Genomic DNA, 25,846 nt, shown 5'->3' with positions numbered 1-25,846 from the left:
ATTTCAATAAGCAATATGACAAAAGGTTGACGGTCCTAATTAATATCTCTACCAGATTAATACCTGCTGGTGAAACTGAGTTTGCCAAGGATGCAGCTTTTGGCTATAAATCCTCCAATCTCAGACAGGTAAGTTTCTTGAGGTATTGTTTTGGTAAAGGGAAGAGCAATACCTAAGAATTCTTTTTTGTACTTGGACATGCAGTGGGTTGAAGAGAAGACTAGAGGACGAGTTTCTGAGAAACAAGTTTCAACAATTTCCATAAATCTCTTGCGTAAACAAGGACCAAATGCAGTCTGTCAGCATCTCTGTAGCTTGGAGAAGGTATTTTATAAAATGCTATTTCATATGAAAGTTAATTTGCTATTGACTTTTTGCAGAAGCTGGTTGTCTAAATTAACATGCCCTTTTTGATGTGCATCGTGAATGCACCTGTCATCATTAGCCAAACGAGAAACAACGGAGTGGCTAATTACTATTGTACTTTTCCTAAACAACTGCACTTAGGAAAGTCTTGAACTTTTCCATTAATTCAATCACAATATAAAACTCGCCCGATGGGGGAAAGACTGCCCCATGATATTTCACTAAGAGCTCAACTGGAGCTGCCCCCCCCCCCCAAACACCCACACACCCACTCCCACCAGGGCCACCACCCCACCCAAATACGTGGGGATGCCGCCCCAGCCCCTTACACAAGGGGCCACCCACCACATGCGGTTCACCCATGCCGGTCTATAGCGAAAATGGCCTCTCATGCCATATTTCAATATAATGTTTTGGTGATTGATATAGACAACACAACACTTGGACTAATATGATTGTTAAGATAATCATTCTCAGGCTTTTAGGTTCAAGTGATGACAAAGAGAAGATAGGCGTAGCTACGCCCGAAGGGCAGTGCCCTGGAACCTCTTCGGTCCAAAGGACAAGAATTGAAGAGACCGTGAAGAAATCCAAGTCAAAGAAATCAAGACAGAGATACTTTAATATCATCGGTTGAACCGACGCTGAGAAAATCACATACGTCGGTGCATTGACTTGGAGCACACCAGGAATTTTGGTTTCACCGGTTGAACCGACGTTTGGGAAGTTGAATACGTCGGTGCAATGGACCCAGAGGCTGAGGCAAGGTCTATACACCGGATGAACCGACGATTGGGTCTTGGTGAACGTCGGTGTAGTTGTCCAGAGAGTTGGTTTTTTTAGAGTTCACAGGACAACTACACTCACTGGTTAAACCGACGCAGCATCGGTTGATTGCCCGTACACGTAACGGCTAGTTTTTGAGGCGGGCAGTTTAGTATCACCGGTTGAACCGACGATGGCTATTGGAGGTGCGTCGGATTAACCGGCGTTAAGTATTTTTCTGGCAGCTTTTCTCCAACGGCTATATTTGCTTGTGCTGCCTATATATACCCCCAAGGCCGGGTCATTTGAGTGAGTTGGAGACTCTGAAAGTTCTATTGAAGATCAACATCAACTCCATCCACCATATTGAGCTTAGTGCCACATTCAAGCTTATAATAACTTAGTACAAGTGTGAGCTTGAAAAGCTTAGTGTTTGGGAGGACTTGATCTTGCGAGATCAACCTTGAGCAAAGTCTTGCTGCGGCAAGCAATCGTGTACTCGTCGTGTGACCCTCCGACTTGGTGTGGAGAGGCAATGACACTTTGTGCGGGGAATGAGACCCCTCTTGGTGAGAAACTCCAATAGTGAAGACGGTGCCGTTGGTGACGTTTTGAGAGAAACGGTGGCGGTGGCCTTGTTTTGGTGACTTGGCGCCACTTAGTCTTTGCTTGCCGGAAGCCTTGGTGGTGAACGCAAGACGGTGATCAAGCGAAGAGACTTGACATCACACTTGTTCTTGATTGGACAAGTGGCCGTGGACGTAGGGAGGGACTTGGTGTCCTAACCAAACCACGTTAAATCGTGTCTTGGTGTCTTCACGGGAGTTTGCATATTCTCTCCCTTACCTCTTTACTTATCGTATTACGTTTTCGCATTTACTCTATCTTGCGTGCCTTTACTTTCCTAATTAGTTTGATTAGGATTGGCTATAGGTTGCAAGTCTTTTAGGGGTAAGTAGAGAGTAACATAGATAAATCTTAGTCATAACTAGTATGTGTAGTACGTGTTAGGTTTATCTCATGCAAATAGATTGAGCCCTAGGATAGAAACCGATTAGCGACCCTATTCACCCCCTCCCCCTCTAGGGTCGGACACCCCGGTGATTCTTACACGGTCCAAGCAATCAACTTGAAATTTGCTTACACGGTCTAAGGAATCATTGACCTTGAGAAGGCATATGACAAAGTACCGAGAAATGTCATGTGGTGGGCTTTGGAGAAGCACAAAGTCCTAACTAAGTACATTACCCTCATTAAAGATATGTACAAGGAAGCGACAACGTTTGTCCGGACATGTGATGACAACACCACTGACTTTCCTATTAACATAGGCCTACACCAGGGGTCAGCATTGAGCCCTTATTTATTTGCTTTAGTGATGGATGAGGTCACAAGGGATATACAAGGTGAGATCCCTTGGTGTATGCTCTTTTCTGATGATGTGGTGCTAGTTGACGAGAGTAGGGCAGGGGTTAATAGGAAGTTAGAGCTGTGGAGACGCACGTTAGAGTCGAAAGGGTTCAGACTTAGTAGGACCAAGACCGAGTACATGATGTGCGATTTCAGCGCGACTAGGCATAAGGGGGGAGACGTTAGTCTAAATGGGCAAGTGGTGGTCCAGAAGGATACTTTTCGGTATTTAGGATCGGTGCTACAAAAGGATGGCGACATTGATGAAGATGTTAGGCATAGAATTTCAGCTGGCTGGTTGAAATGGCGGCAAGCTTCTGGCATCCTTTGTGACAAGAGGGTGCCACAAAAGTTAAAAAGGCAAATTTTATAGGACAGCAATTCGTCCGGCGATGTTATACGGTGCTGAATGTTGGTCTACAAAAAAGCGGCATGTCCAGCAACTAAGTGTAGCAGAGATGCGGATGTTGCGGTGGTTTTGCGGGCACACAAGGAGGGATAGAGTCCGGAACGAAGTTATTCGGGATATGGTTGGGGTGGCACCAATTGAGGAGAAACTTATCCAGCATTGGCTGAGATGGTTTGGACATGTCCAACGAAGGCCTCCTGAGGCGCCGGTGCGTAGTGGGGTTCTTGTACGGGTCGATAATGTAAAGAGGGGTAGAGGTAGACCTAAATTGACGTAGGATGAGTCGGTTAAAAAAGACCTTAAGGATTGGAATATCTGTAAAGAGATAGCTTTGGATAGGAGCGCTTGGAGACTAGCTATCAATGTGCCTGAACTTTGAACTTATTTCTTTCGGGTTTCATCTCTAGTCTACCCCAACTTGCTTGGGAAAAAAAAGCTATGTTGTTGTTGTTGTTGTTGGGTATTTGAACCCAGGACATGGGGTGCTACTAAGGTCACCGGTGTTAATCTATTATGAATAGAATTAGCACTTGTATTCAATATGAGGGCTCTAGGCCGAATATATACATGTACAACCATTAGCAAATATGCACAAAACCCTTACAAAATGGGGAAAATACAAAGGGTGCATATACATTTAACAACTGCAACCACTAGGCTACATGCTCCTTTGCAAACTGATATTACCATAATCCAATTTTCTGTTATTCCTTATGTTCTTGGTTCACAAATGTTCTGATAAGTAGTTTATGTGTTGTAGGGCTCTGTGTGCATCGTCAATGCTGCTAGTGAGAAGGACATGGCCGTCTTTGCTTCTGGAATGATCCAGGTATGTTGCCTCACTCCATTTTTCAAACATCATTTGCTCATAGTACCAAATTCCTATCGAGTTATATATGATATTGTTTTATTCTAGCATGAGTGCTCGATTTGGATCTGCTATTTTTCTTTTCTCATTATGTTAATTTGACAGGCTGAATTGAAAGGAAAGAAGTTTCTATGCCGCACAGCTGCAAGTTTTGTAAGTGCAAGGATTGGGATCAAGCCAAAGCCACCTATCTGTCCAAATGACCTGGGCTTAAAAAGAGCTTTAACTGGAGGCCTCATAGTTGTTGGTTCCTATGTGCCAAAAACAACAAAGCAGGTCAGACTTCTCACAATTAAGATTCTCTCTGTTTCTATTTTTTCAGATTGAGTCTTATCATGTATATTTGCATTTATTAGGTTGATGAGTTGCGGTCACAGTGCGGGCAATCCCTTCGAGTAATAGAGGTAAGTCATTTTTTTCCCTCATGCGTAAACATGAGACATTGACATCTCCCTGGATTGATATAATCAGTTTATTTATATTATTCTGTTTTAAATTTGGACTATTTTATTTGAGATCATCTGTATCCAATGAGCTCTATTTCCTCTTTATAGGTGTCTGTTGAGATGGTTTCAATGAAATCAACAGAGGACAGAGACCAAGAAATTAGCCGAGTCGTTGAACTTGGAAATGCTTACATACAAAGCAGAAAAGACAGTCTAGTTGTCACCAGCCGCCAGCTCATTACTGGAAGAAGTTAGCATCTTTCTGCCTACTCTACATCCAATTATATTGTTTGTTGGTTACCATAACAGTGATGAAGCTCTGAAGCAATCCTGATATAGTGATAATATGTCACAGGCAGACTTATGGGCCGGCGGGCTACAGTAGCCGGCCCAGTACTGTAGCGCAGCTATTGTAGCAGCACCGGCTACTGTAGCACGCCTAGGGTTAGTAGTCTATTTAAGGAGAGGTTAGGGAGTCATCAAGGATAGGCTTAGAATATATTAGATCTAGTATCTATTATTCCTGCCCTTGGAGTGCGGCCGCCGCCGTTGCGAGGCCGCGCTCCTTGGTTCCAGGGCCATCCCAATCTAGATCCATAACAATTGGTATCAGTTAGCTCTGGTTTCGATTTGATTCCATGGCTTCTGCTGCCGGTGATCCATCGGAGGATTTGTGCGCCAACATGCTGGAAGGCTGCACAAAGCTCAAAGCCTTACTCTTGAAGTTGAAGGAGAGCTTGCTGCGCGACAAGGCGGTGGTGCGGCTACAGGCTGCGGCGCGTGGATTCCTCGCACGGCAGCGGGCGCGGCTTCTACGCGGGAGCAAGCGAACAGATTGTACAGGTCTCCATCAGTCGGAGGTGGCGGCGCTGCTCCTTCAAATCAGCACGCCGGTGGCCATCTGCTGGGAGCCGCTGGCCGTTGTTCTACGCAGGGACAACATCGTCGGAGGACTCGTGCTTGCGGTGCCGCTGGCCATCTGCTCGGAGCAGCAGGATGTCATTCTGCGCAGAAGGGCAATCACGGGTGGAGCCGCTCTGACAACCATCCGCACGGAGCCGCCAGTCATCGTTCTGCTCCATGTTGGTAGATTCGTACGTTCTTGGTCTTGGCTCTGGATGGCTGTTGGCAAGTTTGCTGGTTTTCCATGGGATCCAGGAGAAATAAGCATCACACCACCCCCACGGATAAAGGCTTTTGGTTTATTCATTGTTTTAGTTGTCAATAAAATACTCAGTCGAGATGTAAAAGGCTGAGTATTGTGTCTTAGTTGGTTAGTTGAGTCGAGTCGCAGTGACCGCCCAATCTATAGTTCGAGGACGAGCTGCTTCAAAAGGAGGGGTGAAATGTCACGGGCAGACTTTATGGGCCGGCGGGCTACAGTAGCCGGCCCAGTACTGTAGCGCAGCTATTGTAGCAGCGCCGGCTACTGTAGTACGCCTAGGGTTAGTAGTCTATTTAAGGAGAGGTTAGGGAGTCATCAAGGATAGGCTTAGAATAGATTAGATCTAGTATCTATTATCCCTGCCATTGGAGTGCGACTGCCGCCGTTGCGAGGCCGCGCTCCTTGGGTCCAGGGCCATCCCAATCTAGATCCATAACATAATATATAGTGTGTAATGTCCTAAATTCCTTGAGCCACACGATTTATCAAGTTAGTTAGCAAATTGTGCAGTATAGTGGATCAGTAATAGCATTAGAATATTATGCATCATGACAAAGATCATGCATGTAGTACTTTTATCTGTTATCTATTATAAAATTAAATAAGATCCAAGGTGCACAACCAGACCATGATGTATATTTAGGAGTTATGTATTTACATTTTACAGGCATGCCCAAAGGAAGTGGATAATTCAAATCAATTAAATAGACCACCTCTAGTGTGCGCATTATAACCAGAAGCTTAGCAAATCAACTCTATTTTATTTTATGACAAACATAAGGAATGTTCCTTTTCTCCCTTTGATGTTTTTCATGAAGTAGTTTGACCTCCATAGAGCTAAAAAGAGTATACCGGTTGTATTGCAGCTCCTGAAGAAAGCTTAGAAATTAATTATAAAGTGAGTTCAGCACTAGTGGAGATTGTGAGAAGGATTGATAGTAAACCTCGTTACATCATTGCAAAGGTAAAAGTTAAATGTCTATTTTTTTCCGTCTAACTGTATCGACTTGTTAGTTGCTACTCAGTTCATCATATTGCACTAGATATGCATGTTTTGGGGATCAATTTCCTTGTATTTTCCCCAAACCCTAGATAGGGTGGGTAATATAGTCACCATTACATAGGCCTCTAGATGGGCCTAAACTATACACACCAACACCCCCCCGCAGTCTGAACTACCGGCGCAGCGGAGTTCAAGACTGGAGAATAAAGAAAGCACACATAGGGACAACACCCCCCCAGCCACAACTAGCCACCTACTACGTTGAGGCTGGAGCGAAACTCTGAGAAGGTCGAGGAGAGGAGACCCTTGGTGATGATGTCGGCAAACTGGGAGGTGGTCGGGACATGGAGGACCCGAACATCACCGATAGCGACCCGGTCGCGAACGAAGTGCAAGTCGATCTCCACATGCTTCGTCCCCTGATGCTGTACGGGGTTGGTGGAGAGGTACACGGCGCTGACGTTGTCGCAGTAGACGAGCGTGCTCTTGGCGAGCGGGCTATGGAGCTCCGCCAAGAGCTGTCGAAGCCAGGACGCCTCCGCCACACCGTTAGCGATAGCACGGTACTCCGCCTCGGCACTGGAGCAGGAGACCACCGGCTGCCGTTTGGACGACCAGGAGACAAGGTTGCTGCCCAGGAAGACGGCATAGCCGGAAGTGGAGTGGCGAGTGTCCGGACAGTCAGCCCAGTCAGCGTCGGTGTAGACAACCAGCTCAGCTGAGGGGGAGCGGTGAAGAACCAGGCCGAAGTCAATAGTGCCACGGACATAGCGGATGAGATGCTTCAGCGCAGCAAGATGTGACTCACGGGGATCATGCATATGAAGACAGATCTGCTAAACGGCATAAGTGAGATCTGGCCTGGTGAAAGTGAGGTACTGCAAGGCTCCCGCAAGACTCCGGTTGGCAGTAGGATCAACCATGGGATCACCCAGAGCAGCAGACAGCTTCGCTTGAGTGTCGACAGGAGTGGAGTAAGGCTTGCAATCAGTCATCTCAGCCCGCTCCAGAATATCGAGTGCATACTGTCGCTGGTGAAGAAGACCAGACGGGCGAGGCTCAACAGTAACACCCAAGAAGTGATGGAGCTGACCAAGATCCTTCATAGCAAACTCCTGCTGCAGAGAGGAGATTATGCGCTGAAGCAACTGCTGACTGGAGGCTGTGAGCACAATGTCATCGACATAGAGTAGCAGGTAGACAGTCTCATCCCCACTACGGTAGATGAACAGAGAAGTGTCAGACTTGGCCTCGATGAACCCCAATGTCAGCAAGAACGTGGCGAACCGAGAATACAAGCCCGAGGAGCCTGTTTCAGACCATAGAGAGACTTGTTGAGCCGGCAAACCAGATCCGGACGACTGGAGTCCACAAATCCCGCTGGCTGAGAACAGTAGACTGTCTCTGACAGAGTGCCATGAAGAAACATATTCTTCACATCCAGCTGGTGCACAGGCCAAGAGCGAGAGAGAGCGAGCGAGAGGACCGTGCGCACCGTAGCAGGCTTCACCACTGGACTAAAAGTCTCATCATAGTCCACACCAGGTCACTGGGTGAAACCCCGAAGAACCCAGCGAGCCTTGTAGCGATTCAGGGTGCCATTAGCCCGACGCTTATGCGTCTAGATCCACTTGCCAGTGACCACATTGCAACCAGACGGACGCGGCACGAGGTTCCACGTCTGGTTGACAAGAAGAGCCGCGTACTCTTCCATCGTACGACGCCAGTTTGGGTCCGCCAGGTCGTCGCGGACAGAAGAGGGTACCGAAGAGATCCGCGGCTCTCCCTCGGTGGCGGAGAGAGTCACGGGCTGAGAAGCCATCTGCCGAGTCACCATGGGATGAGTATGACCAGGGTCCCGATGGATGACGGGCAGGTGGTACACGTCCGGCTCGACACACGAGCGAGACGGTGGAGGTGGCAGCGGCGACGGCTCCGGTGGAGGCGGCGGCGGGGACGCTGGAGCCTCCGGAGCCGGAGTCGGCGCCGGTGCCGGCACCGAGCGACGTCGATACACCTGCACCGGCTGAGCATAGCGTGCAAGTGCAGGAGGAGGCACCGGGGCCGCGCGTGGCGCAGCAGAGGACATCAGGGCCGCGCGTGGCGCGGCAGGAGACACCGGGGTCGCGTGTGGCGCAGTAGAAGACACCGGGGCCGCGCGGGGCGCGACAGGAGACACCGGGCCCGCTGAAGCGTCCCCTCATAAGAGAAGACTTAAATGTGATACAAACATCAGTCTCAGGAGGCTGATGACACATTTATTACATCAGATGGCACATCACCGTACAACTCTATGCGGTAATGGGCAGTGAAGCGCCACTATCGCGAGGATTACAACTAAAACCCACACAACTACATTAACTACGAAGAGGGGGTCATCAGAGTCTTGCGCCATGTGGAACTTCCTGCGGGTGACCCTAACCACAGGCAAGGCTGGGTGCAGGACGGTACCCTACTCGACGTCCTCAGGAATGAAGTCTGGATCTTCCTCTGTAAAAAATTAAGAATGGGGTGAGTACAAACGTACTCAGTAAGTCCAACCACACCCACGGAGGGGGAATGCACAGAATATAATGCACAGGGTAATTCAAGGATAAGGTTAAGGCTTACTTTTGCGGAAAGCTAGATTTTATGCAAGGGTTCATTTTGAAAAAAAGCATTTCCAAACCCAGTTTTCTTGTACCGAGTAACACTAAGGGTTGATCCTCACAGGATCCAAGTTTTAAACTGGTACCGGACTCCTCATCCGCCGTAGCACACGGCACAACTGCCGGACACTTTTCCAAAACTACTCACGCCAACCCGTCCCAAATTAAACACTATTTGCGTGACCACACCGTAACTCGCCCAGTACTGTGGGTATGGCTATTCAAATAGATTTTAACTCTGCAGAGGTGTGCAACTTTACCCACAAGCGGGGTACCACAGATTGATCACCTTAGTGTCGGTGTAGATCCCAACAAAGCCATTACCCACCTTAGCTAGACCGGACTAGCCATCACGGGATCCACCAAAGGGTAATTGACCTATCACAGAGGTTTTAACCGGGGCATAAATCACACAGAGCTAATCCCTTCTCTTTGATCACCCGTTGCTCTCAGCTCTCCTGATGACTATTAGACTAACTAGTGGGGTTTATGCTAAGCCGTTACCCATTCAACGGTCGAGTGGTTTGCACGATAGTGGAGTTAGGTGAGATGACACCCAACTCGGTCCTTAATTGTGACAAGATGGATATCTTCCTTCCTTGCCCTGCCACACAGGCACGAGCACATCAAACGGCAAATCACACAGAAATGCCATCCATCCCGTCTAAACTCATCTTTTGAAATTTCACATTTTCCCTTCCCACACACTCACACATTTTCTTTGTAAAACAAGTTGTATTGTGTATAAGGTCCTAAGTGTTCTAGCAGCGATTAACGTTCAAACAAGACATTCAGACATTAATCTAGGTGGTCAAGCAATGGTTATAACAAATCAAGGGGTGGCTATCCAACCATGATTTCAGCAGGCAAAACATATGCAATTTTATAAAACAGACCAATAGGTTGTGTTTATAAAAACTGGGACAAAACATGTATCAAAGGGCGAGATTGAACTTGCCGTCTTCGAATCCTTCCGGGAGGTCCTGATCGAAGTACTGTCCTTCGGGTTCGGGGTCGCGGAACTGGTCCTCGTTCGCTTGCTCGCAGTACTGCTCGTCGACGGGCTCTCCTTCGTTCACACCGTGATCTACGATGTATACAAACAAACACACAATCAAGAAAAAGAAATAAAAGTTTTATCGTTGAGCTCGAATCGGAAACAATTAAGATATGGAGATAGAAGTAATATTTTTGGGCGGTTTCCTAATGGCATGGACAAAACTATGTTATGAGAGGCATAGTAAAGTTTCAGGTCGATCTGAGATCATTTGGTGCATGAAATGATAGTTTATATAAAGGTTTAGGGGTTAAATAAGGAGTCAGGGACCTGTTTGTAATTATTTCTAAGAGTGGAAGGGCTTGATCGTAATTTCTGGAAATATTCGGGACATACTGAAAAGGTGTAGGGGTTTATTTATAAATGTGTTATATAGTGGAAGGGTCTGTTTTGAAATATAATAAAAGGGAGTGTTTCTTTTGTAAAAGGACTTGAGAGGTGAGGGGGTTCTTTAAGAAATAACGGGAAAGGCAGGGGCCTAAAGGCAAAAATGCCTTTCTTCTCCCTTTCCCCTTGCTGGGAAACAGGGGAGGGGCGGCGCGACGCCGGCGGCACCTGAGGCCGGCGGCCCGGGGCTCGACGGCGCTTCGGGAGAAGGGGAAAAGAGAGAGGAGGTGGGGGTTCGATTCCCCTACCTAGCTCGAGCTGGGTGGAGCAGGGAGGTGGGGCGACGAGAGCGGGCGGCGAGCGGCTCTGGCACCCGCGGCGGCGGCGTTGGGGAGCAGGGAAGGGCGCTGGTGGTGGCAGAGGTGGCCGTGGGGCGGAGGAGCGGCGCGGGGGGTCTCTTTATAGGGCGAGCAAGGCGGTGGAGCGGTGCGGGGCAGGTGGTGGCGACTGGCAAGCGGCGCGGCGAGCCTTAATGGCGTTCGGTCGCGTTCGCGTGTCGCGGAGCGGCGTGCAGGCGGCGAGGCGGCGCAGGGGTGATGGGACGTGAGCGACAGCAGTGGCAAGCACAGGGAGGCGGCGGCGGCGTGCGGCGTGTGCGTGGCGGCGCTGTCGCTAGGCGACGGGCGGCGTGGCGAACACACGTGGGCAGGGCCGGGAGCAGTGGCGAGCGGGACCGGGGCGGCTGGCGAGCGGCGCGGCCACGCGGTGCGCGTGCGCACCCGCGCGTCGAGGCGGCGAGCGGCACGGCGGCTCAGCGAGGCGGGGCGTGCGGCATGTCGCGGCGCGCGCGGCGCGGCGTGCCGAGCGCGGCGAGGGCAGAGGTGGCAGCGGCGGTGTTGGCGTGCGTGTGTGCGCGCGGGCCACGCGTGGGCAGGCCGGGGCAGGACGCACGTGCAGGAGCAGCGAGCTGCTGCGGCCGCGGACGTCGCGGCTGGCGGAGCGCGCGCGCGTGCGCGTGCAGTAGCGCTCGCGCAGTGGGGCGGTGGCGGGTGCGCGGGCCCGGGGAAGCACGGCGCGCGGGGCGAGCGAGGTCGGGGAGCCGGGCTGGGCGTGAGCGTGGGCCGAGCGGCGCTCGGAAGCGTGCGTGGGCGGGGCAGAGGAGGGAGAAGAAGGGAGGAGGGAGGAGAAAGAAAAAGAAAAGAAAAGAGAAAATTGAAAAAGGGAAAAAGGAAAATAAAAAGAAAAGGGGAAAGGGAGAGAGAAAAAGAAAGAGAAAGAAAGAGGGAGGAGTACCGAAAAGAGCGTGGTGAGGAGTGAGAGCAGGAAAAGCTGTGGAAGGAAGTCGGTTGAGCAAGTAGGTGGCGGTGTGGAGACTCTCAGCCTAGAAATGGGGAGGCAGAGAGGCCTGGATCAGAAGGATGCGCATGATGTCGTTCGTCGTGCGAATCATCCGCTCAGCCTTACTGTTCTGAGGAGAGGTATACGGACAAGACATGCGCAGCTGAACACCCCGAGAGAGGAAGAAAGAGCGGGAGGTGGAGTTGTCGAACTCACGCCCGTTGTCACACTGGACGGCCTTAATGGTGAGGCCGAACTGAGTGGACACCCAGACAAAGAAGTGGAGAAGGGTGGGAAAGGTCTCAGACTTGGCGCGCAAAGGAAAAGTCCAAGAGTAATGAGAAAAATCATCAACCAACACTAGATAGTATTTATAACCAGAAATGCTGGGTACAGGAGAAGTCCACGGGTCACAATGAACAAGATGAAAGGCCTGTGTCGCATACAAAGAAGAAAAAAGAAGTCTAACATGACGACCAAGCTGGCACGCATGACAAAGGTGCTCAGCAAGAGCCTTAGTACAAGAAACATCAGTACTACGACTAAGCCGAGCCAAAACATCGCGGCCGGGGTGACCAAGCCGGCAGTGCCAGGTGGTGGAAGACGGCGTCGTGGCAAAAACAGCAGACGAAGAGGAAGTCGAAGGCGAAATAGCGGAAGCAGGAAGGCGAAGGGTGTAAAGGGGGCCCTGAGCTGTCATATCGGAGGAGCGGACGCCGGGAAGCCGAATCCTTCACAGTAAAACCAGAGGAGTCAAATTCGATGGAACAAGAATTGTCAGAAGTAAACTGGCGAATGGAAAGAAAATTATGAATCATCTGAGGAGCAACAAGAACATTAGGAAGGCGGAAAGAACCAGGAGTAGAACCCACGGCAGTGACGGGAAGACAGGACCCATCACCCACCATGATGGAATAAGGGCAAGAGGGATGTGGGGGTCGGACATAAGAGAGAATATCGGCGTCTGGGGTGGTGTGGAAGGAGGCACCCGAGTCGGCGATCCACTCAGTGCTAACCGGCGGAGTCAGCCCCATGGTGCTGAAGGACTGCGCCAGCGCGGTCTTGTCCCACCCCCCAGGCCAGGTGGGTGGCTGGCTGGGTTGAGCGGGTGGAGTCCAGGGCGTACCTCCAGGGGCAGGAGCAGGAGCGGGGCCCCTAGCAGCGCCACCACCAGTACCACCACCACCACGTCCCCCCCCCCCGGGCCGACAATGTCCAGCACGCCCCCCCCCCCCCCCCCCCGAACCCCGGTCTGGCCGGTGGGAGGAGCACCAAGGAGGGAGGTGGCTGGCGAGGCGGAGGAGGCCGGTGGAGCAGCCACGAGCGCGGTGGAGGAGGACAAGGACGAGCCGGTCGCGGGACCCCTAGTGATCTCCTCGAGGACAAGGTCGTCCCGGACCTACAGGAAGGAGGGAAAGGGCCTCTGGCGGGTGATCCATGTCCACAGGTGGTCTTAGGTGTCACTGAGACCCCGCAGGTAATTGAGCACCAAGACCCGGTTGGGCACCGGGCACCCGAGGTCGTGAAGAGCATCGGCCATGCCCTTCATCCTCCTGCAGAACTTCCCAACGGAGAGGTCCCCCTGCTTGAAGGTGCGGAAGGTGGCGTCGAGTTGGAGAGCGCGGAACTCGGTGTTGCCGAGGAACTGCCCCTCGAGCGCCAGCTAGGCCTGGCGCGCGGTGCCGCCGTGAGTCCTGACGATGTCCTGCAGATCTAGGGAGATGGTCCCAAAGATCCATGACGGGGCGACGCTGTCGAGGCGCAGCCACACCACGTCCCGCGCCTCGACCGGCGTGTCGAGGAGGATGTGGTCGTCGAGAGCGTAGCGGCGGAGGGCGAGGAGGACCTGGTCCCGCCAGCGCCCGTAGGAGGAGGACGTAGGGTCGAGGAGGACGGAGACCAGGGTCTTGATGTTCTGGACACCGGTGGCCTGAAGGTGGAGCTGGGCGACCATGGGATCGGTCGAGTCGGGCCGTTGTCCAGAACCCGAGGGCGGAGTCTAGTGGGAAGAAGAGGCGGCGTGCTCGACAAAGGGGACGACGGGCCGCTGGCTGGTGCGGAGGATGTAGTGCTCCGCCTCAGCGACCCAGCGAGCGAGGGCATCGGCCGCGGAGCGCTCGCGCTCCCAAGTGAGGGCAGCCGCGCGGACCCGCTTCTGAGCCGCCGCGGCCTCAGACTTGGTGGCGAGGAGGGCTGCGGCGAGAGCAGCGTCGGCCGAAGCAGCTCCGGTGACGAGAGGCGGCGTCCTGCGGAAGGCGGCGAACGGCGCGTCCATGGGGTGCATACCCAGTCCGCGCCAGGGAGGAGGAGGGGCAAAGGCCGTGCCGTCCGCGCCCATGGCAACGGCGGCGGCGGCGGCGGCTGCTGCTCCTCCCGTGGCCGCGCCCCCGGCACCCAGGGCAGTCGAATCCGCTCCCAGATCCGCGCCCAGGGCGGGCGGATCCGGCGCCTTCAAGGCCGGCGGCGGGCGGCCAGGGGACCGCGGGCCAAGCGCGCAAAGTAGAGGAGGTCGGGCGGCCGGAAGCAGAGGAGAGGGGAGGGAAGGAGGAGAGGGGAGGGGGCGCCGGCGGCGGGTGGGGCCAGCGCCGGCGGCTAGAGGGAGGGAGGGAGAGGGAAGAGAAGGCTATATACCATGTTTTGGGGATCAATTTCCTTGTATTTTCCCCAAACCCTAGATAGGGTGGGTAATATAGTCACCATTACATAGGCCTCTAGATGGGCCTAAACTATACACACCAACAATGCATATAGATAATTTGTTACAACTTTTGGAGAATTGGCTGATTGCTGTTAAATCAATGTGTTTGTTCTGTTTTCTTTCACTCTTATTATTAATTAAATACTTGATGACATTTGAGATAGAATTACACTTACATAATTACATGTTCCGTTGGAGCAAAAACAATGTATATAGGTGCTGCTATTTTAGTTGGGAAACAAAAGGATCAAGCCCACATGTTGTGAATGAAATTGACTTCTGAAATTATTTTATAATGTCATTCACATAGGGAGGAATCACTTCGTCTGATATTGCTACAAAAGCTTTGGAAGCTCGGCGTGCCAAAGTAATGGGACAAGCATTAGCTGGTGTACCATTGTGGCAGCTTGGTCCTGAGAGTAGATTCCCCGGTGTACCTTACATTGTATTTCCTGGTAATAAACATTTCAGTTCATCCATACCAACACATACACATAATATAACCCCTTTTGACTCAAGGTACTATCTTGCTCCTCGAAACAGGTAATGTTGGCGATAATAGTGCTCTTGCTAAAGTGGTACGAAATTGGGCTTCCCCATCTAGAATTTCTACAAAGCAACTTCTTCTGGTAATATTCTCTCCATTTCAACATCTTATCAAGACTAATTTCGGGATCATTTACCAGATTTAAATTCTCTATTGATTATTTTCTTATTGTAAAGAATGCTGAGAAGGGCGGTTATGCCATTGGCGCTTTCAATGTGTATAATCTTGAAGGAGTTGAAGCTGTCGTTGCAGCAGCAGAGGCTGAAAATAGCCCTGCTATCCTGCAGGTTAGGAACTTCAATATGCTGATTTTGAGAAATGACATGATGCAGAAAACCTAATTAAACATATTTACCCATTGGAAGCAGTACCACATAGCTCCTGATTATGAGCACCTTGCGGAATATGAAAATTTAGTAGATGGCATGTATTTTCTCAACTTTCATCTTGATTTCTATGGTTGCCATTTAGATTCATCCTAGTGCTCTGAAGCAAGGTGGAGTCCCATTGGTAGTGTCCTGCATTGCTGCTGCAGAACAATCCAGTGTAAGAGAAACTTGAGAATTTGCAATTTCAAAGAAAATTCACAAATTAAACTATCTTTACTCCTAAACAAACCACAAGTTCGACAAATGTTAGCGGTAAGCATTCTCTGATTCTTTTATCTCAGGTGCCTATCACTGTTCATTATGATCATGGTACTTCCAAGTCAGACTTGCTTCAAGCTCTTGAGATGGTATGTGAAGAAGACCCACCTCAAATATGAACTGCCAAAATTTGCACATGCATTTCCTAGCCGTGAACACTTAATCTTGAGTTTTCTCCTGGTCAATTGTTGTGACCCTTGAATTTCCAGGGGTTTGATTCGGTCATGGTGGATGGTTCCCATCTAACATTAGGGGAGAACATCTTGTACACAAAGATCGTATCTTCTTTGGCTCATGCAAAAGGTTTACTTGTGGAAGCTGAATTGGGTAGACTCTCAGGCTCTGAAGATGGCTTGACAGTTGAAGAATACGAAGCAAGATTTACTGATGTTGCTCAGGTGCAATTATTCTTCTGTTACAATATGAACTGAATCACTTTCTTTCTATTGCTATACTTGTGGTGCATGTTTCTTAAAACGTTTGGGGTATATATTTCCAGGCTGAGGGATTTATTGATGAGACAAGTATTGATGCTCTAGCAGTTTGCATTGGAAATGTTCATGGAAAATATCCACCTAGTGGACCAAACCTCAAACTTGACTTGCTAAAGGTCAGGCAAATTCAATTACACTTGCATGTTGAATGTCTCATGAAAAGATCGTTAGAGATAAACTTAGATTGTTTGATTGCCTGCTTTAATTTGAGTAGTCCTTACAGAACCAGCATGTTCTTTAACTAATGACAGGACCTTCGTGCGTTAACCCTAAAGAAAGGAGTTAGCTTGGTTCTACATGGAGCATCTGGTCTGCCTCATGAGCTTGTACAGGTACGTTACATTCTTTCAATTTTTTTACTCAAACGACGCAAGACAGCTGTGTCATTTCATTAAGAAGAAAAGAGTACTAAAGTTACAACAGCACACACAGAAACACACAGGATCCAAACACTCTAGACCCACAGGACATGTGTGCCATGCCTGAACAAGGAAACGAACAAATTGCAAGAATACCAACCCTAGAAAGGGTCTGGAGGCCATGAGCTCCCAGGTGTACATCATAGGGCTTTCTCCTCTACGATCCACACTACCAAAGACAGATTAGGGCTAGCATTGTTGAGAACATAGTTGCTCGGTGTTTCCAAATCTCCCAAGCTACTAAGATGATCAATGTATTTCGGCCTTTTCGGTGCTCCTTGTCCAATCTCTTGAATGTCCTGTTCCACCAGCTGGAGAAGGAAACAACACCTGATTGTGGAGATAGAGCCTGCAGGCCAATTTTCTCAAAATCAGTGTATCAAACTTCCCACACGACCACACATGAAATCAGCAGGTGGTTAATGGTTCCAGGGGCTTGATCACAAAGTGAGCAAGCCAGCGGGTGTGGCAATCCGCGCTTTGACAACCTATCAGCAGTCCAACGATTGAGGGCAGCAAGCCATATGAAAAATTTGCACCATAAAGGATCTCGAGACTTCCAAATATGCTTCCCTGGTGCAAATTTAATGGTCCCAGCAAAGAACAAATTGTAGGCAGATTTGTTAGGGTAGATGCCAGTGCTTTAAAGCTTCCAAATATGTTGATCCTGGACATCTAGCTGAATATGTATGTTTTCTAGCATCTCCCACAATTGGAGGTATTCGTCCAGTGCTCTTACTGGGTGTTCTTTCAGTTTTTTATTTATTAGACTACTGAAGCTTTAGCTTGTAGCTATTGTTAAGGTGTTGAGTAAAGGAAGGCAATCCATCACAAACCATCTTCTAAACTTTCAGCAAAGAGTTTCTGCATGAGGCTCAACATGGTATTTGAACATATAATTAGGCATTAGCCATGGAAATAACCGAATTATCTAAACACTGCAATTATTTTCCCACTGCAAACCTGTGAACATGTTTTGAGAGGTAGATTTTAAGTTATAGTACTTGCAATACATTTTTGCTTGTACATGAAGTGTATGGACTGAATCACGATTCCATACAGAAACTATTGCTATGGTTGAACTGATTGTGCAAATGCCGATAATCATGTATTTATTTCTGGAGCAGGAATGCATAGACTTGGGCGTCAGGAAATTCAATGTGAACACTGAGGTCCGAAACAGCTACCTGGAATCCCTTAAAAAGTCAGGAAAGGACCTCATCCAAGTGATGTCATCTGCAAAAGAAGCAATGAAAGCTGTCGTCGCAGAGAAATTACATCTCTTTGGATCAGCTGGGAAAGCCTGAACGTAGCAGACCCCACACGAATAATGGGTGCCGGCAGCACACAGCCTTGTGGGCATGACAGTTTCCTCGGTTTGTTGATCCTGTTGTTCAGCCGCAGTCTTCTAGCGAGTTGCAGTTGGAGCCTATGTAATCTGAACTTCTGAATTTGGGACATTTGCTCAAGTGTTTCAGGGGAAATTCTGTCATTTTTTCATACCGCCTGCTTCATTGCAAGTTTGCAACATGATGCAGATGGCGCGATCAAAGCGGTAGTAAGTGTTTTGTAACATTGCTGTAAATGGTCCATTATTAATGGGAACATATCAGGTGCAAACTAACCTCACCGTGCAAACTATGCAAACTTCAATCTGGGCCACCGGATCAACATCCAAGGGAGGGGCGCAGGGGAGACTCTGTTCTTTTGGGAGCTTTCAATATATTTATCTTTTGTGCAACGTAATATTGAAACACAAAAATTTGCGTTAACTGCTTTTTTTATGTGATGTTCTAGTAAAGAGTTTAAACTTTGTGGCTAACATCATAATCCGAATTTGAAAATAAGTTGTAGTTGCTTCCATGAAACCAGCACGATACCAAATATAAACAAAGCCTATGGGTGGTGTTGACTACCAAAATTGACAGATTAGACTAGACCGGTCTGACCGTTGCCTGTAAGCGGTCTGACCGGTCGGCCCTAATTCGGATCCGGCAAAGCGCCGACCGGTCAAACCGATCCACCTGCAGTTTGAGTACAATTAGGACTTTTTATAGATTTAGATCTGTAAAAGATTCCTTGCGGGATAAGTCTACTCCACCCTATAAATATAAAGGGTCACGGCCGATTGAGGTTATCAAATCGATCAAACACAAAAACTTTTATCTTTTTACTTTTTCTTGCCCTAATTTTTTCAATCTATTACTTGTTTCTCCTTCGTCTCTACGTCGATTGAGGGCATTTTAGGTGGCCTACCGACCATAGAACAACTCTATGTGTGCATGACTCGACGGGTCTTCCTGGGCTAACGTTCGTAGGTTCGTCACCGATCTCGCCGGCGGCGACCGGTCTGACTGCTCCTTGAGACCGGTCTGTGCGGCGGCGTTGCAACGCGCGCCTCTGCTCGCTGCACATTCGAGTGCGTTCGTGTGTTGGCCGTGATTTGCGTCAATATACTTTTTGGCGACTCCGCTTGGGATAGAATCAATCGGCTACCATGGCCGGTAAAATTCCTAAACCTAGTGATGTTGATGCTGCCAACATCCAAAGGCTGATTTTTCAGCAACTTTCGGCCGAGCATTAGAAGGCTTTTGATGACGTCCAAAAGAAGATGAGAAGAGAAGGAGAAGGAGATCCAGAAGCTGGAGGAAGAAGCCATGAAACAGTACATCTCGCACTTCTCCATCGACCGTCACGGGTTGGTCACAACGGATGCCGCCTTCGATGTTTCACAGTTTGAGATAAAATTCGATGAGAGCGAACAGCCTGTTCTTAATTCCGAAATAGCTAATGCTATAAATAATGTTGTTTCTTCTCATGTGAATAATAAGTTGGATATTGTGGGTCAAAATATTCATAGCATGTTTGATGACCGCTTTAGTCGAATAGAATCACATCTTGGTATGAAGCCTATCGGTAGTGATAATAACGCATCTACATCTAATACCGATAAGACAATGAATGATTCGGCTAATTACAAAAGTCCAACTAATAATGCTTTAGTGATTAACTAGAATCTTTGGCGCAGCAAGTAGTGAGTTTGGCCAGTGTGTGGTCATGTTATCATGGAACATGCAATTGAATTGTGCACTGTGTATTTAGTTGATATATTCAAGTGGATCGGCAGTTACTAATGAGCATCTTTTTTAAGATTATCTTTTCATCATTCTCAGGAGTACTAAAAAAGTATATTACAGCAAAAGTTCCACCTTTTTTGAGACATTGCTGATATCAGTTCCAGAAACGGTAGGATTGGCAATATGTAATATTTATAAGAAAAGGGTGAGGATCTTCTGCTCTGACTATTGTTCTTAGAGCTGTTATATACAACAAAACAACAAAAGATAGTTTCTGTCCAAAAGCGAGAACAGATGAGGTGGAAACTGATCCTCTAGGGAGTATTTATAACAAAAGATCCACCTTTTTTTTCACATTGTTGATATTAGTTCCAGCTCCTCTAACCATTCTTCTCAGAGGCGTTATATACAACAAAAGATAGTTTCTATTTGTTCATATGTAGACATAACTGGTGCTAGCTCCTATCCAAAAGCAATCCACTTGATATGTAGTTTTTACATTGTGAAGCATGATATATCCTGAAAATTATTTTAAAAAATAAATTAAAGTCAATCTCATGTTTTGAATCTAGAACAGGTTGTCGATAAAGATAAAATATGGTGCTAGAAAGATAGTTTCGATCTAATGAATAAAATACATGGCAACAACAAGATTGAATTGAATGAACATCTTGAAGGGAGAATCATAGATTGAGATAGCATGTGATGAAATAATTAAATTTTTGTTTAATAAATTTGTGATATCTTTCATATACTAGTGATAATATGTAGCATAGATTGTGGACAGGTTAGTGAATGTGTGCATACCTTACTGGTTGATCTTCCCTTGTGAGCGTGTTCTTTTAGTTTGTTTCAAAGGGGTATTGTCATCATCGCTACTACCATTCGAGTCCTATGTGTAACCAAGCAAACAATAAGTGATACATGGCACGATATTTTGTATAGTTCATTGTATAGAAACAACTTAAGACAAAGATATATATTGTACCTGCTGATTATCGTCGAAGTCTTTAAAATTCCTTTTCTTTGTATTGTCATTCTCAGCCCATGTTCTTAAAATGAATGTAAGATTCAAAGTTATAAGAATTGTAATTGTTTCAGATAAGTGCCAACATTAATTTTGGGTTAACTGTGTTCATCTTAACAGCATCGGTACAGATTTATCTTTAGCATAATGCATATATACTTTGTGATGCGAACTGTTTCGGGTTTGACAGGAAGATTTATAGGTATATTTTACAATCTGCAGGAACAATAATCACTGGAGAGGTCAAGAAGACGACCATTGCTCAAAAGAGTATTTTTGGAGTATAAGATGTATTAATCTGTCCTATTATATAAGTTGAGTAACCACATTTTGTTATAGCAATGGACTAACATTGAGCCATATAACATGTGAAACTTGTGGCGCCGGCTCCTATTCCCCACTCCTTCATCATGGACAACACAACAAGGTATGTGCATTTATGCTGAGTCTATGACTAAAGAAGACAATCCTTGTGTGCTTTTCTCATGTAAAATTACACACTTCTGTAACTTTGTGTCAACAAATTAGAAGTCCTTAAAATCTCTGCAGTGATCATTTATTGAACGATTATAACACATTCCGTTTTATCTGTAAGAGAGCATATAGGCTTATTTACCTGCTTGATTTGACATCTCTGTTTATATTATCTTTTATTTATCGGGAGCTGTGCTATATGCAGTTGAAAACGCTGCTGCTGTTTTCAGCCTAAAGCTGGACACTGGGCATAAACTTAGGCTACTACTGGGCAGTTCTCTTTTTTAGATTGTAGTTAATTAATTTGAGTTGCGATAATGCCACAGTTCTGAAAGAATTGTGCTACTGGCTCATATCCTAATTCAGTGTTTGTGCACACAAAAATCTGCAGACAATGTCAAGTTAATCAGTATAGCTCAACGTGATCAGTCCTTTTGCTGCATAGTGGTGAGTTGGTGACCATTCCATGGCATTCAGCCCATACAAGAAAAGTACACGACTGAAATTGGATATGGATAGTATAAATAAATGATATTAGAATAAGTACGGAATAATCAATGCACAGAATCGGATTGCTTCATTATTGTAAATGGAACAGTCTAGCATGCCTTCATGCAAAGAAAATTCAGTTCAGTATCCGACAAACTTAATGAAGTTCGAGATGCTGGGAGCTGAAATATAATGGTCAAGGCTACAAACTCGCTCTGTCCTATTCCAAATTTTAATTGACCTTAATGTAATGCAATACTCAGACAAGCATTCCAACAAACACCTACGTGACACTGTGTGCAGATTGCCTGTAGAATTAGCATATAGTATCTGTGAATCGTTGATTGGCTTACCCGTAGGAATATAGGGAATAGCTCTACCAGGAACATATCAGGAAGATCGCGCATAAACCTTTACATGCTGAAAAAAAATACTAGCCATTGTAATAGTTGAAAAAAATCGAGCGAGCAGTGTGCTGACCTTAACGAAATGCCAAGGAGCTCTTGCGATCCCCAGCACTGGAGCCACCGTGACCGTCTCCAACCTGAAGCATTTAGTCAAACAGATTGTGTGCATCCCAAGATTCAAAACTGAGCACCAGCAAGATGATCTCCCCCTCTCTGGTGGCATGTGCATCCGGCGCCCGGCAGTCGCGAGCGCCAGTCGTCGGCGGCCGCCGAGGGCGGCGGCCGCTAGCTGGGGTCGCCAGGTAGCGCGGCCAGCACATCTGGCGTGTGGTCGGCGCGGCCAGCCCCGGTGGCGTGGGCGACGCAGCCCACACCAGCGCCGGTGTGGTGTGGCGCAGCGTGGCCAGGAGCAGGAGCACGCCGAGCCCCGGTGGCGTGGGCGGCGCAGCCCGCACCGGCACTGGCGTGGCGTAGCGTGGCCAGGAGCAGGAGGCACGCCGAGCGGAGGCGCGGGGATTGACCGGAGCGAGCGCGCGGAGGAGGGTCGCCGCAGGTGCTGCGAGGCGGGCAGGCAGTGTGGCGCGGTCTATGGCCGGCGGCCGGAGCGTTCGCTAGCTGGGGGTAGGCGTCGCGCGCTCTTGGGAGCCGACGCCCGACAGTCGCAAGCGACAGTAGTTGGCGCCCGCCGAGGGCGGCGGCCGCTGGCTGGGGGCGGAGGCCGAGGGCGGCTGGCACTCGCCGGGGGCAGGGGATGAGAGCGTGGGCGCTTCCTGACCGGCTGAGGTTGGGTGCTGGCCTGGGCGGCGACCGCGAAGCGCAAGAAGACGCCGGAAGCCCGTCGGCGCCCGGCGCGCGCGAGCTGTTAGGCGGGGGAGGAGCAGAGGGCGGCGGGGAGAAAGCTCCGCCCGCCGCTCGAGGGCGAGATCCGCCTCGCCGCGGCGATGCGGGACGCGGCGGCGGAGGTGCGGGACCGGGGGTCGGGGCGGAACGATCTGGGCCGTTCGCGAGCCCGATCCGACGGATGGGAATTGCAGGCGATGTGGGCACACTGGCTGGGCTTCTTTTGGTGCACGAATTGTATTAAGAGATTTGGCTAACCAGCAAAACCGAATTAATTATAATTCAGCACCTCACGCAAATATGTCGTATGGGGCAGCAAGTTTGTTGCAGCATTCTACACCGCCGAACTTTGCTCAACATTATGGTACACCTAATGTAAATCAGCCTATGGCCGATGATTTTGGATCTGGCAACATTAAAGATGAAGTGATTAAAATCCTTAGACAAACTTTTGGTATAGATCCAAAAGGAATATGCCGATCATATAAGAGACCATACCGTGAAGAATATGAGCCTGTTTCATATCCATAGGGTTTTAAAATTCTTGAATTTGTTAAATTTACTGGTGATGATAGTAGAACTACTTTCGAGCATATCGGCAAATTTATTATACAATGTGGTGAAGCTAGTATTAGTGATATTTACAAATTGAGATTATTTCATTTATCTCTATCGGGTGCTGCATTTATTTGGTTTATTTCATTGCTACCCAATTCAGTTCGCACATGAGCCAATTTAGAGCATAAATTCCATGATTATTTCTTTAATGGTAAAACTGAATTGAAATTATCACATCTTACATCGGTTAAGCAAAAGATACATGAAGGTATTGCTGAATATATTAGAAGATTTAGAGATATTAGAAACCGATGTTATAGTTTGACAATTTCTGATAGAGATTTAGCTAATCTAGTTTTTGCTGGTTTACTTGATTTTCATAAAGAAAAGCTAGATGGACAAAAATTTCTAGATGTTAGTCAAGTTCTGCAAAAAACTCTGGCTAATGAAAGCCGAGCTAAAGAGGCTAGAAATTTGCAAAAGTCCAATGAAAAGCCTAATCGTCCTATTTATGTTCTTGGTTGTGAATCAAATTGTTCAGACGATGAAGGCAAAGATGTTTATGCTGCTGAATTTGCTTGGCCTTCGAATGATAAACCTTGCACTTGCGGTTCTCTCAAGCCGATTCAGAAAAATTAGCAAGATAATATTAAATTTACTTTCGATGTATCTAAATGTGATAGCATATTCGATGAATTAAATAGATTGGAATGCATTAAATTGTCTCATGCTATTCTGTCGTTTGAGGAATTAAAGCGGCATGCTTATTGCAAATGGCATAATTCATTCTCTTTTGCAACCAATGATTGCAATGTGTTTAGAAGGCAAATTCAATTGGCCATTAATGAATGACGATTAGTTGTTCCACAAATGCAAGTTGATAGTAATCATTTCCCTATGCATACTGTTGAGTTACAGAATCCTAAGGTTTTAATTCGGCCGAATCAACGAAGGGGAAGAATATAATCATTGGTAAGGCCAAAACCTATGGGACAAAGCAAAGAAATTCCAGAAAAGGGGTCTCCTGAAGCTTCATCGAAAGGTTCAACACTCGGGGCCAACAGGGCGCCAGGTCTACACAAACCAGTCTAGAAACCGGTCCATCTGGAGGTTCAGTGCTCGGGGGGCACAAGCAGCAAAAAAAGATGGGTCTGCACAGACCAGCCTGACCGGTCTGGAGACCGGTCTGACCGGTCATTCTGAGAGCTCTGGAAAAAATTCCAGAAACGCCAAAAAGAAAAAGCCGAGTTTCAAGGAACTCTTGGCTAAGTATGAGGAGAAAGAAGCTACTCAGAAATAGAAAAAGCGACCAGATCAAGCTAAAGATACAAATTCATCATTGAAGCATCGTGACCAATCGGCTTCTCATTTGCAACAAGGTAATAACATTATTGCGCCATGTTTATTTGGTGAGCCGATTGCTCCATGGTTCTAGTCGTATCCTTACTATTACACACCTTTGAATTATAGTAGAATGTATATGCGTCCATACTTTATTCAATATTCTTCTATATATTCAAGTTATGGTACCTCTCAAAGACCGATTGTTGCTAGTGATAATCTGGTCAAAAGCAAAACTAATTGCAACCAAGATGGTGAGTAGGATATGAAGCAAGACAACCAGTATTTACAACCGAGGTGGTGTCCCTCAGGCTAGTCTCACACCCAAAAGAGAAGGTTGCAACGGATGCGCAAGAAGGAGTCCATGGAACATCATGCAGAGGTTATATCAGCAAGGTCGGCGACCATGAAGCAGGTATGGAGGCCTAAGCAAGTTGTTTCATCATCAACTTGAAGAAGAAGCAATTTATGACCGACCGGTCGGCCCTATTTCGGATCCGACAAAGCGCCGACCGGTCTGACCGGTGGGTCTGACCGGTCAGATCGGTCCACCTGGAGTCCGAGTACAATTAGAACTTTTTGTATATTTAGATCTGTAAAAGAATTTCTTGCGGGATAAATCCACCCCACCATAAATATAAAGGGTCACGGCCGATTGAGGTTATCCAATAGATCAAACACAAAAACTTTTATCTTTTTACTTTCTCTTGCCCTAGCTTTTTCCAATCTATTATTTGCTGTTCCTCCTTCGTCTCTATGTCGATTGAGGGCATTCTAGGTGGCCTGCCGACCCTAGAACAACCTTGCGTGCGCCTGCCTCGACGGGTCTTCTCGGGCTAACGTTCATAGGTTCGTCACCGGTCTCGCCGGCGGCGACCGGTCTATGCAGCGGCGCTGCGACGCGCGCCTCTGCTCACTGCACATTCGAGTGCGTCCGTGTGTTGGCCGTGATTTGCGTCAACAAGTGGGTGCATTCAGAAACATGTAGCTGTCTAAAAACTTATTGCTAATGAGTTCATTTTCTAC

At 47.8% G+C, this 25,846-nt stretch overlaps 1 protein-coding gene and 2 long non-coding RNA genes across 8 annotated transcripts in view; 2 read left to right on the top strand and 1 right to left on the bottom strand.

Annotated features, from left to right (window-relative positions):
- LOC120670847 overlaps nt 1–18,260 on the top strand; it is a 36,646-nt gene extending 18,386 nt beyond the window's left edge. For all 6 annotated transcript variants that reach the window (XM_039951017.1, XM_039951016.1, XM_039951015.1 and 3 more), the window contains 16 exons: nt 56–128; nt 205–324; nt 3,711–3,779; nt 3,924–4,094; nt 4,175–4,222; nt 4,373–4,514; nt 6,296–6,393; nt 14,811–14,955; nt 15,044–15,129; nt 15,224–15,334; nt 15,519–15,593; nt 15,718–15,783; nt 15,904–16,092; nt 16,194–16,304; nt 16,440–16,520; nt 17,735–18,260. In XM_039951017.1, coding sequence (XP_039806951.1) covers nt 56–128; nt 205–324; nt 3,711–3,779; nt 3,924–4,094; nt 4,175–4,222; nt 4,373–4,514; nt 6,296–6,393; nt 14,811–14,955; nt 15,044–15,129; nt 15,224–15,334; nt 15,519–15,593; nt 15,718–15,783; nt 15,904–16,092; nt 16,194–16,304; nt 16,440–16,520; nt 17,735–17,914 — 1,765 coding nt within the window. In that variant the 3' untranslated portion in view covers nt 17,915–18,260. The remainder of the gene's footprint in view (nt 1–55; nt 129–204; nt 325–3,710; nt 3,780–3,923; nt 4,095–4,174; nt 4,223–4,372; nt 4,515–6,295; nt 6,394–14,810; nt 14,956–15,043; nt 15,130–15,223; nt 15,335–15,518; nt 15,594–15,717; nt 15,784–15,903; nt 16,093–16,193; nt 16,305–16,439; nt 16,521–17,734) is intronic.
- Nucleotides 18,261–19,817: 1,557 nt separating this feature from the next.
- On the top strand, nt 19,818–21,333 carry LOC120668871. Its single transcript, XR_005672607.1, has 2 exons — nt 19,818–19,889; nt 20,934–21,333. It is a non-coding gene; the product is annotated as an uncharacterized LOC120668871 (long non-coding RNA).
- LOC120668870 lies at nt 19,855–22,426 on the bottom strand. The gene is made up of 4 exons (XR_005672606.1): nt 22,155–22,426; nt 20,673–20,736; nt 20,492–20,576; nt 19,855–20,203 (listed from the first exon to the last, which is right to left on the bottom strand). It is a non-coding gene; the product is annotated as an uncharacterized LOC120668870 (long non-coding RNA).
- Nucleotides 22,427–25,846: the final 3,420 nt, after the last annotated feature.

Source organism: Panicum virgatum, chromosome 4N, assembly GCF_016808335.1.
Source record: "Panicum virgatum strain AP13 chromosome 4N, P.virgatum_v5, whole genome shotgun sequence".
Lineage (NCBI taxonomy): Eukaryota > Viridiplantae > Streptophyta > Magnoliopsida > Poales > Poaceae > Panicum > Panicum virgatum.
The sequence above is the reverse complement of the archived record's forward strand: the minus strand, read 5'-3'. Positions and strand labels throughout refer to the sequence as shown.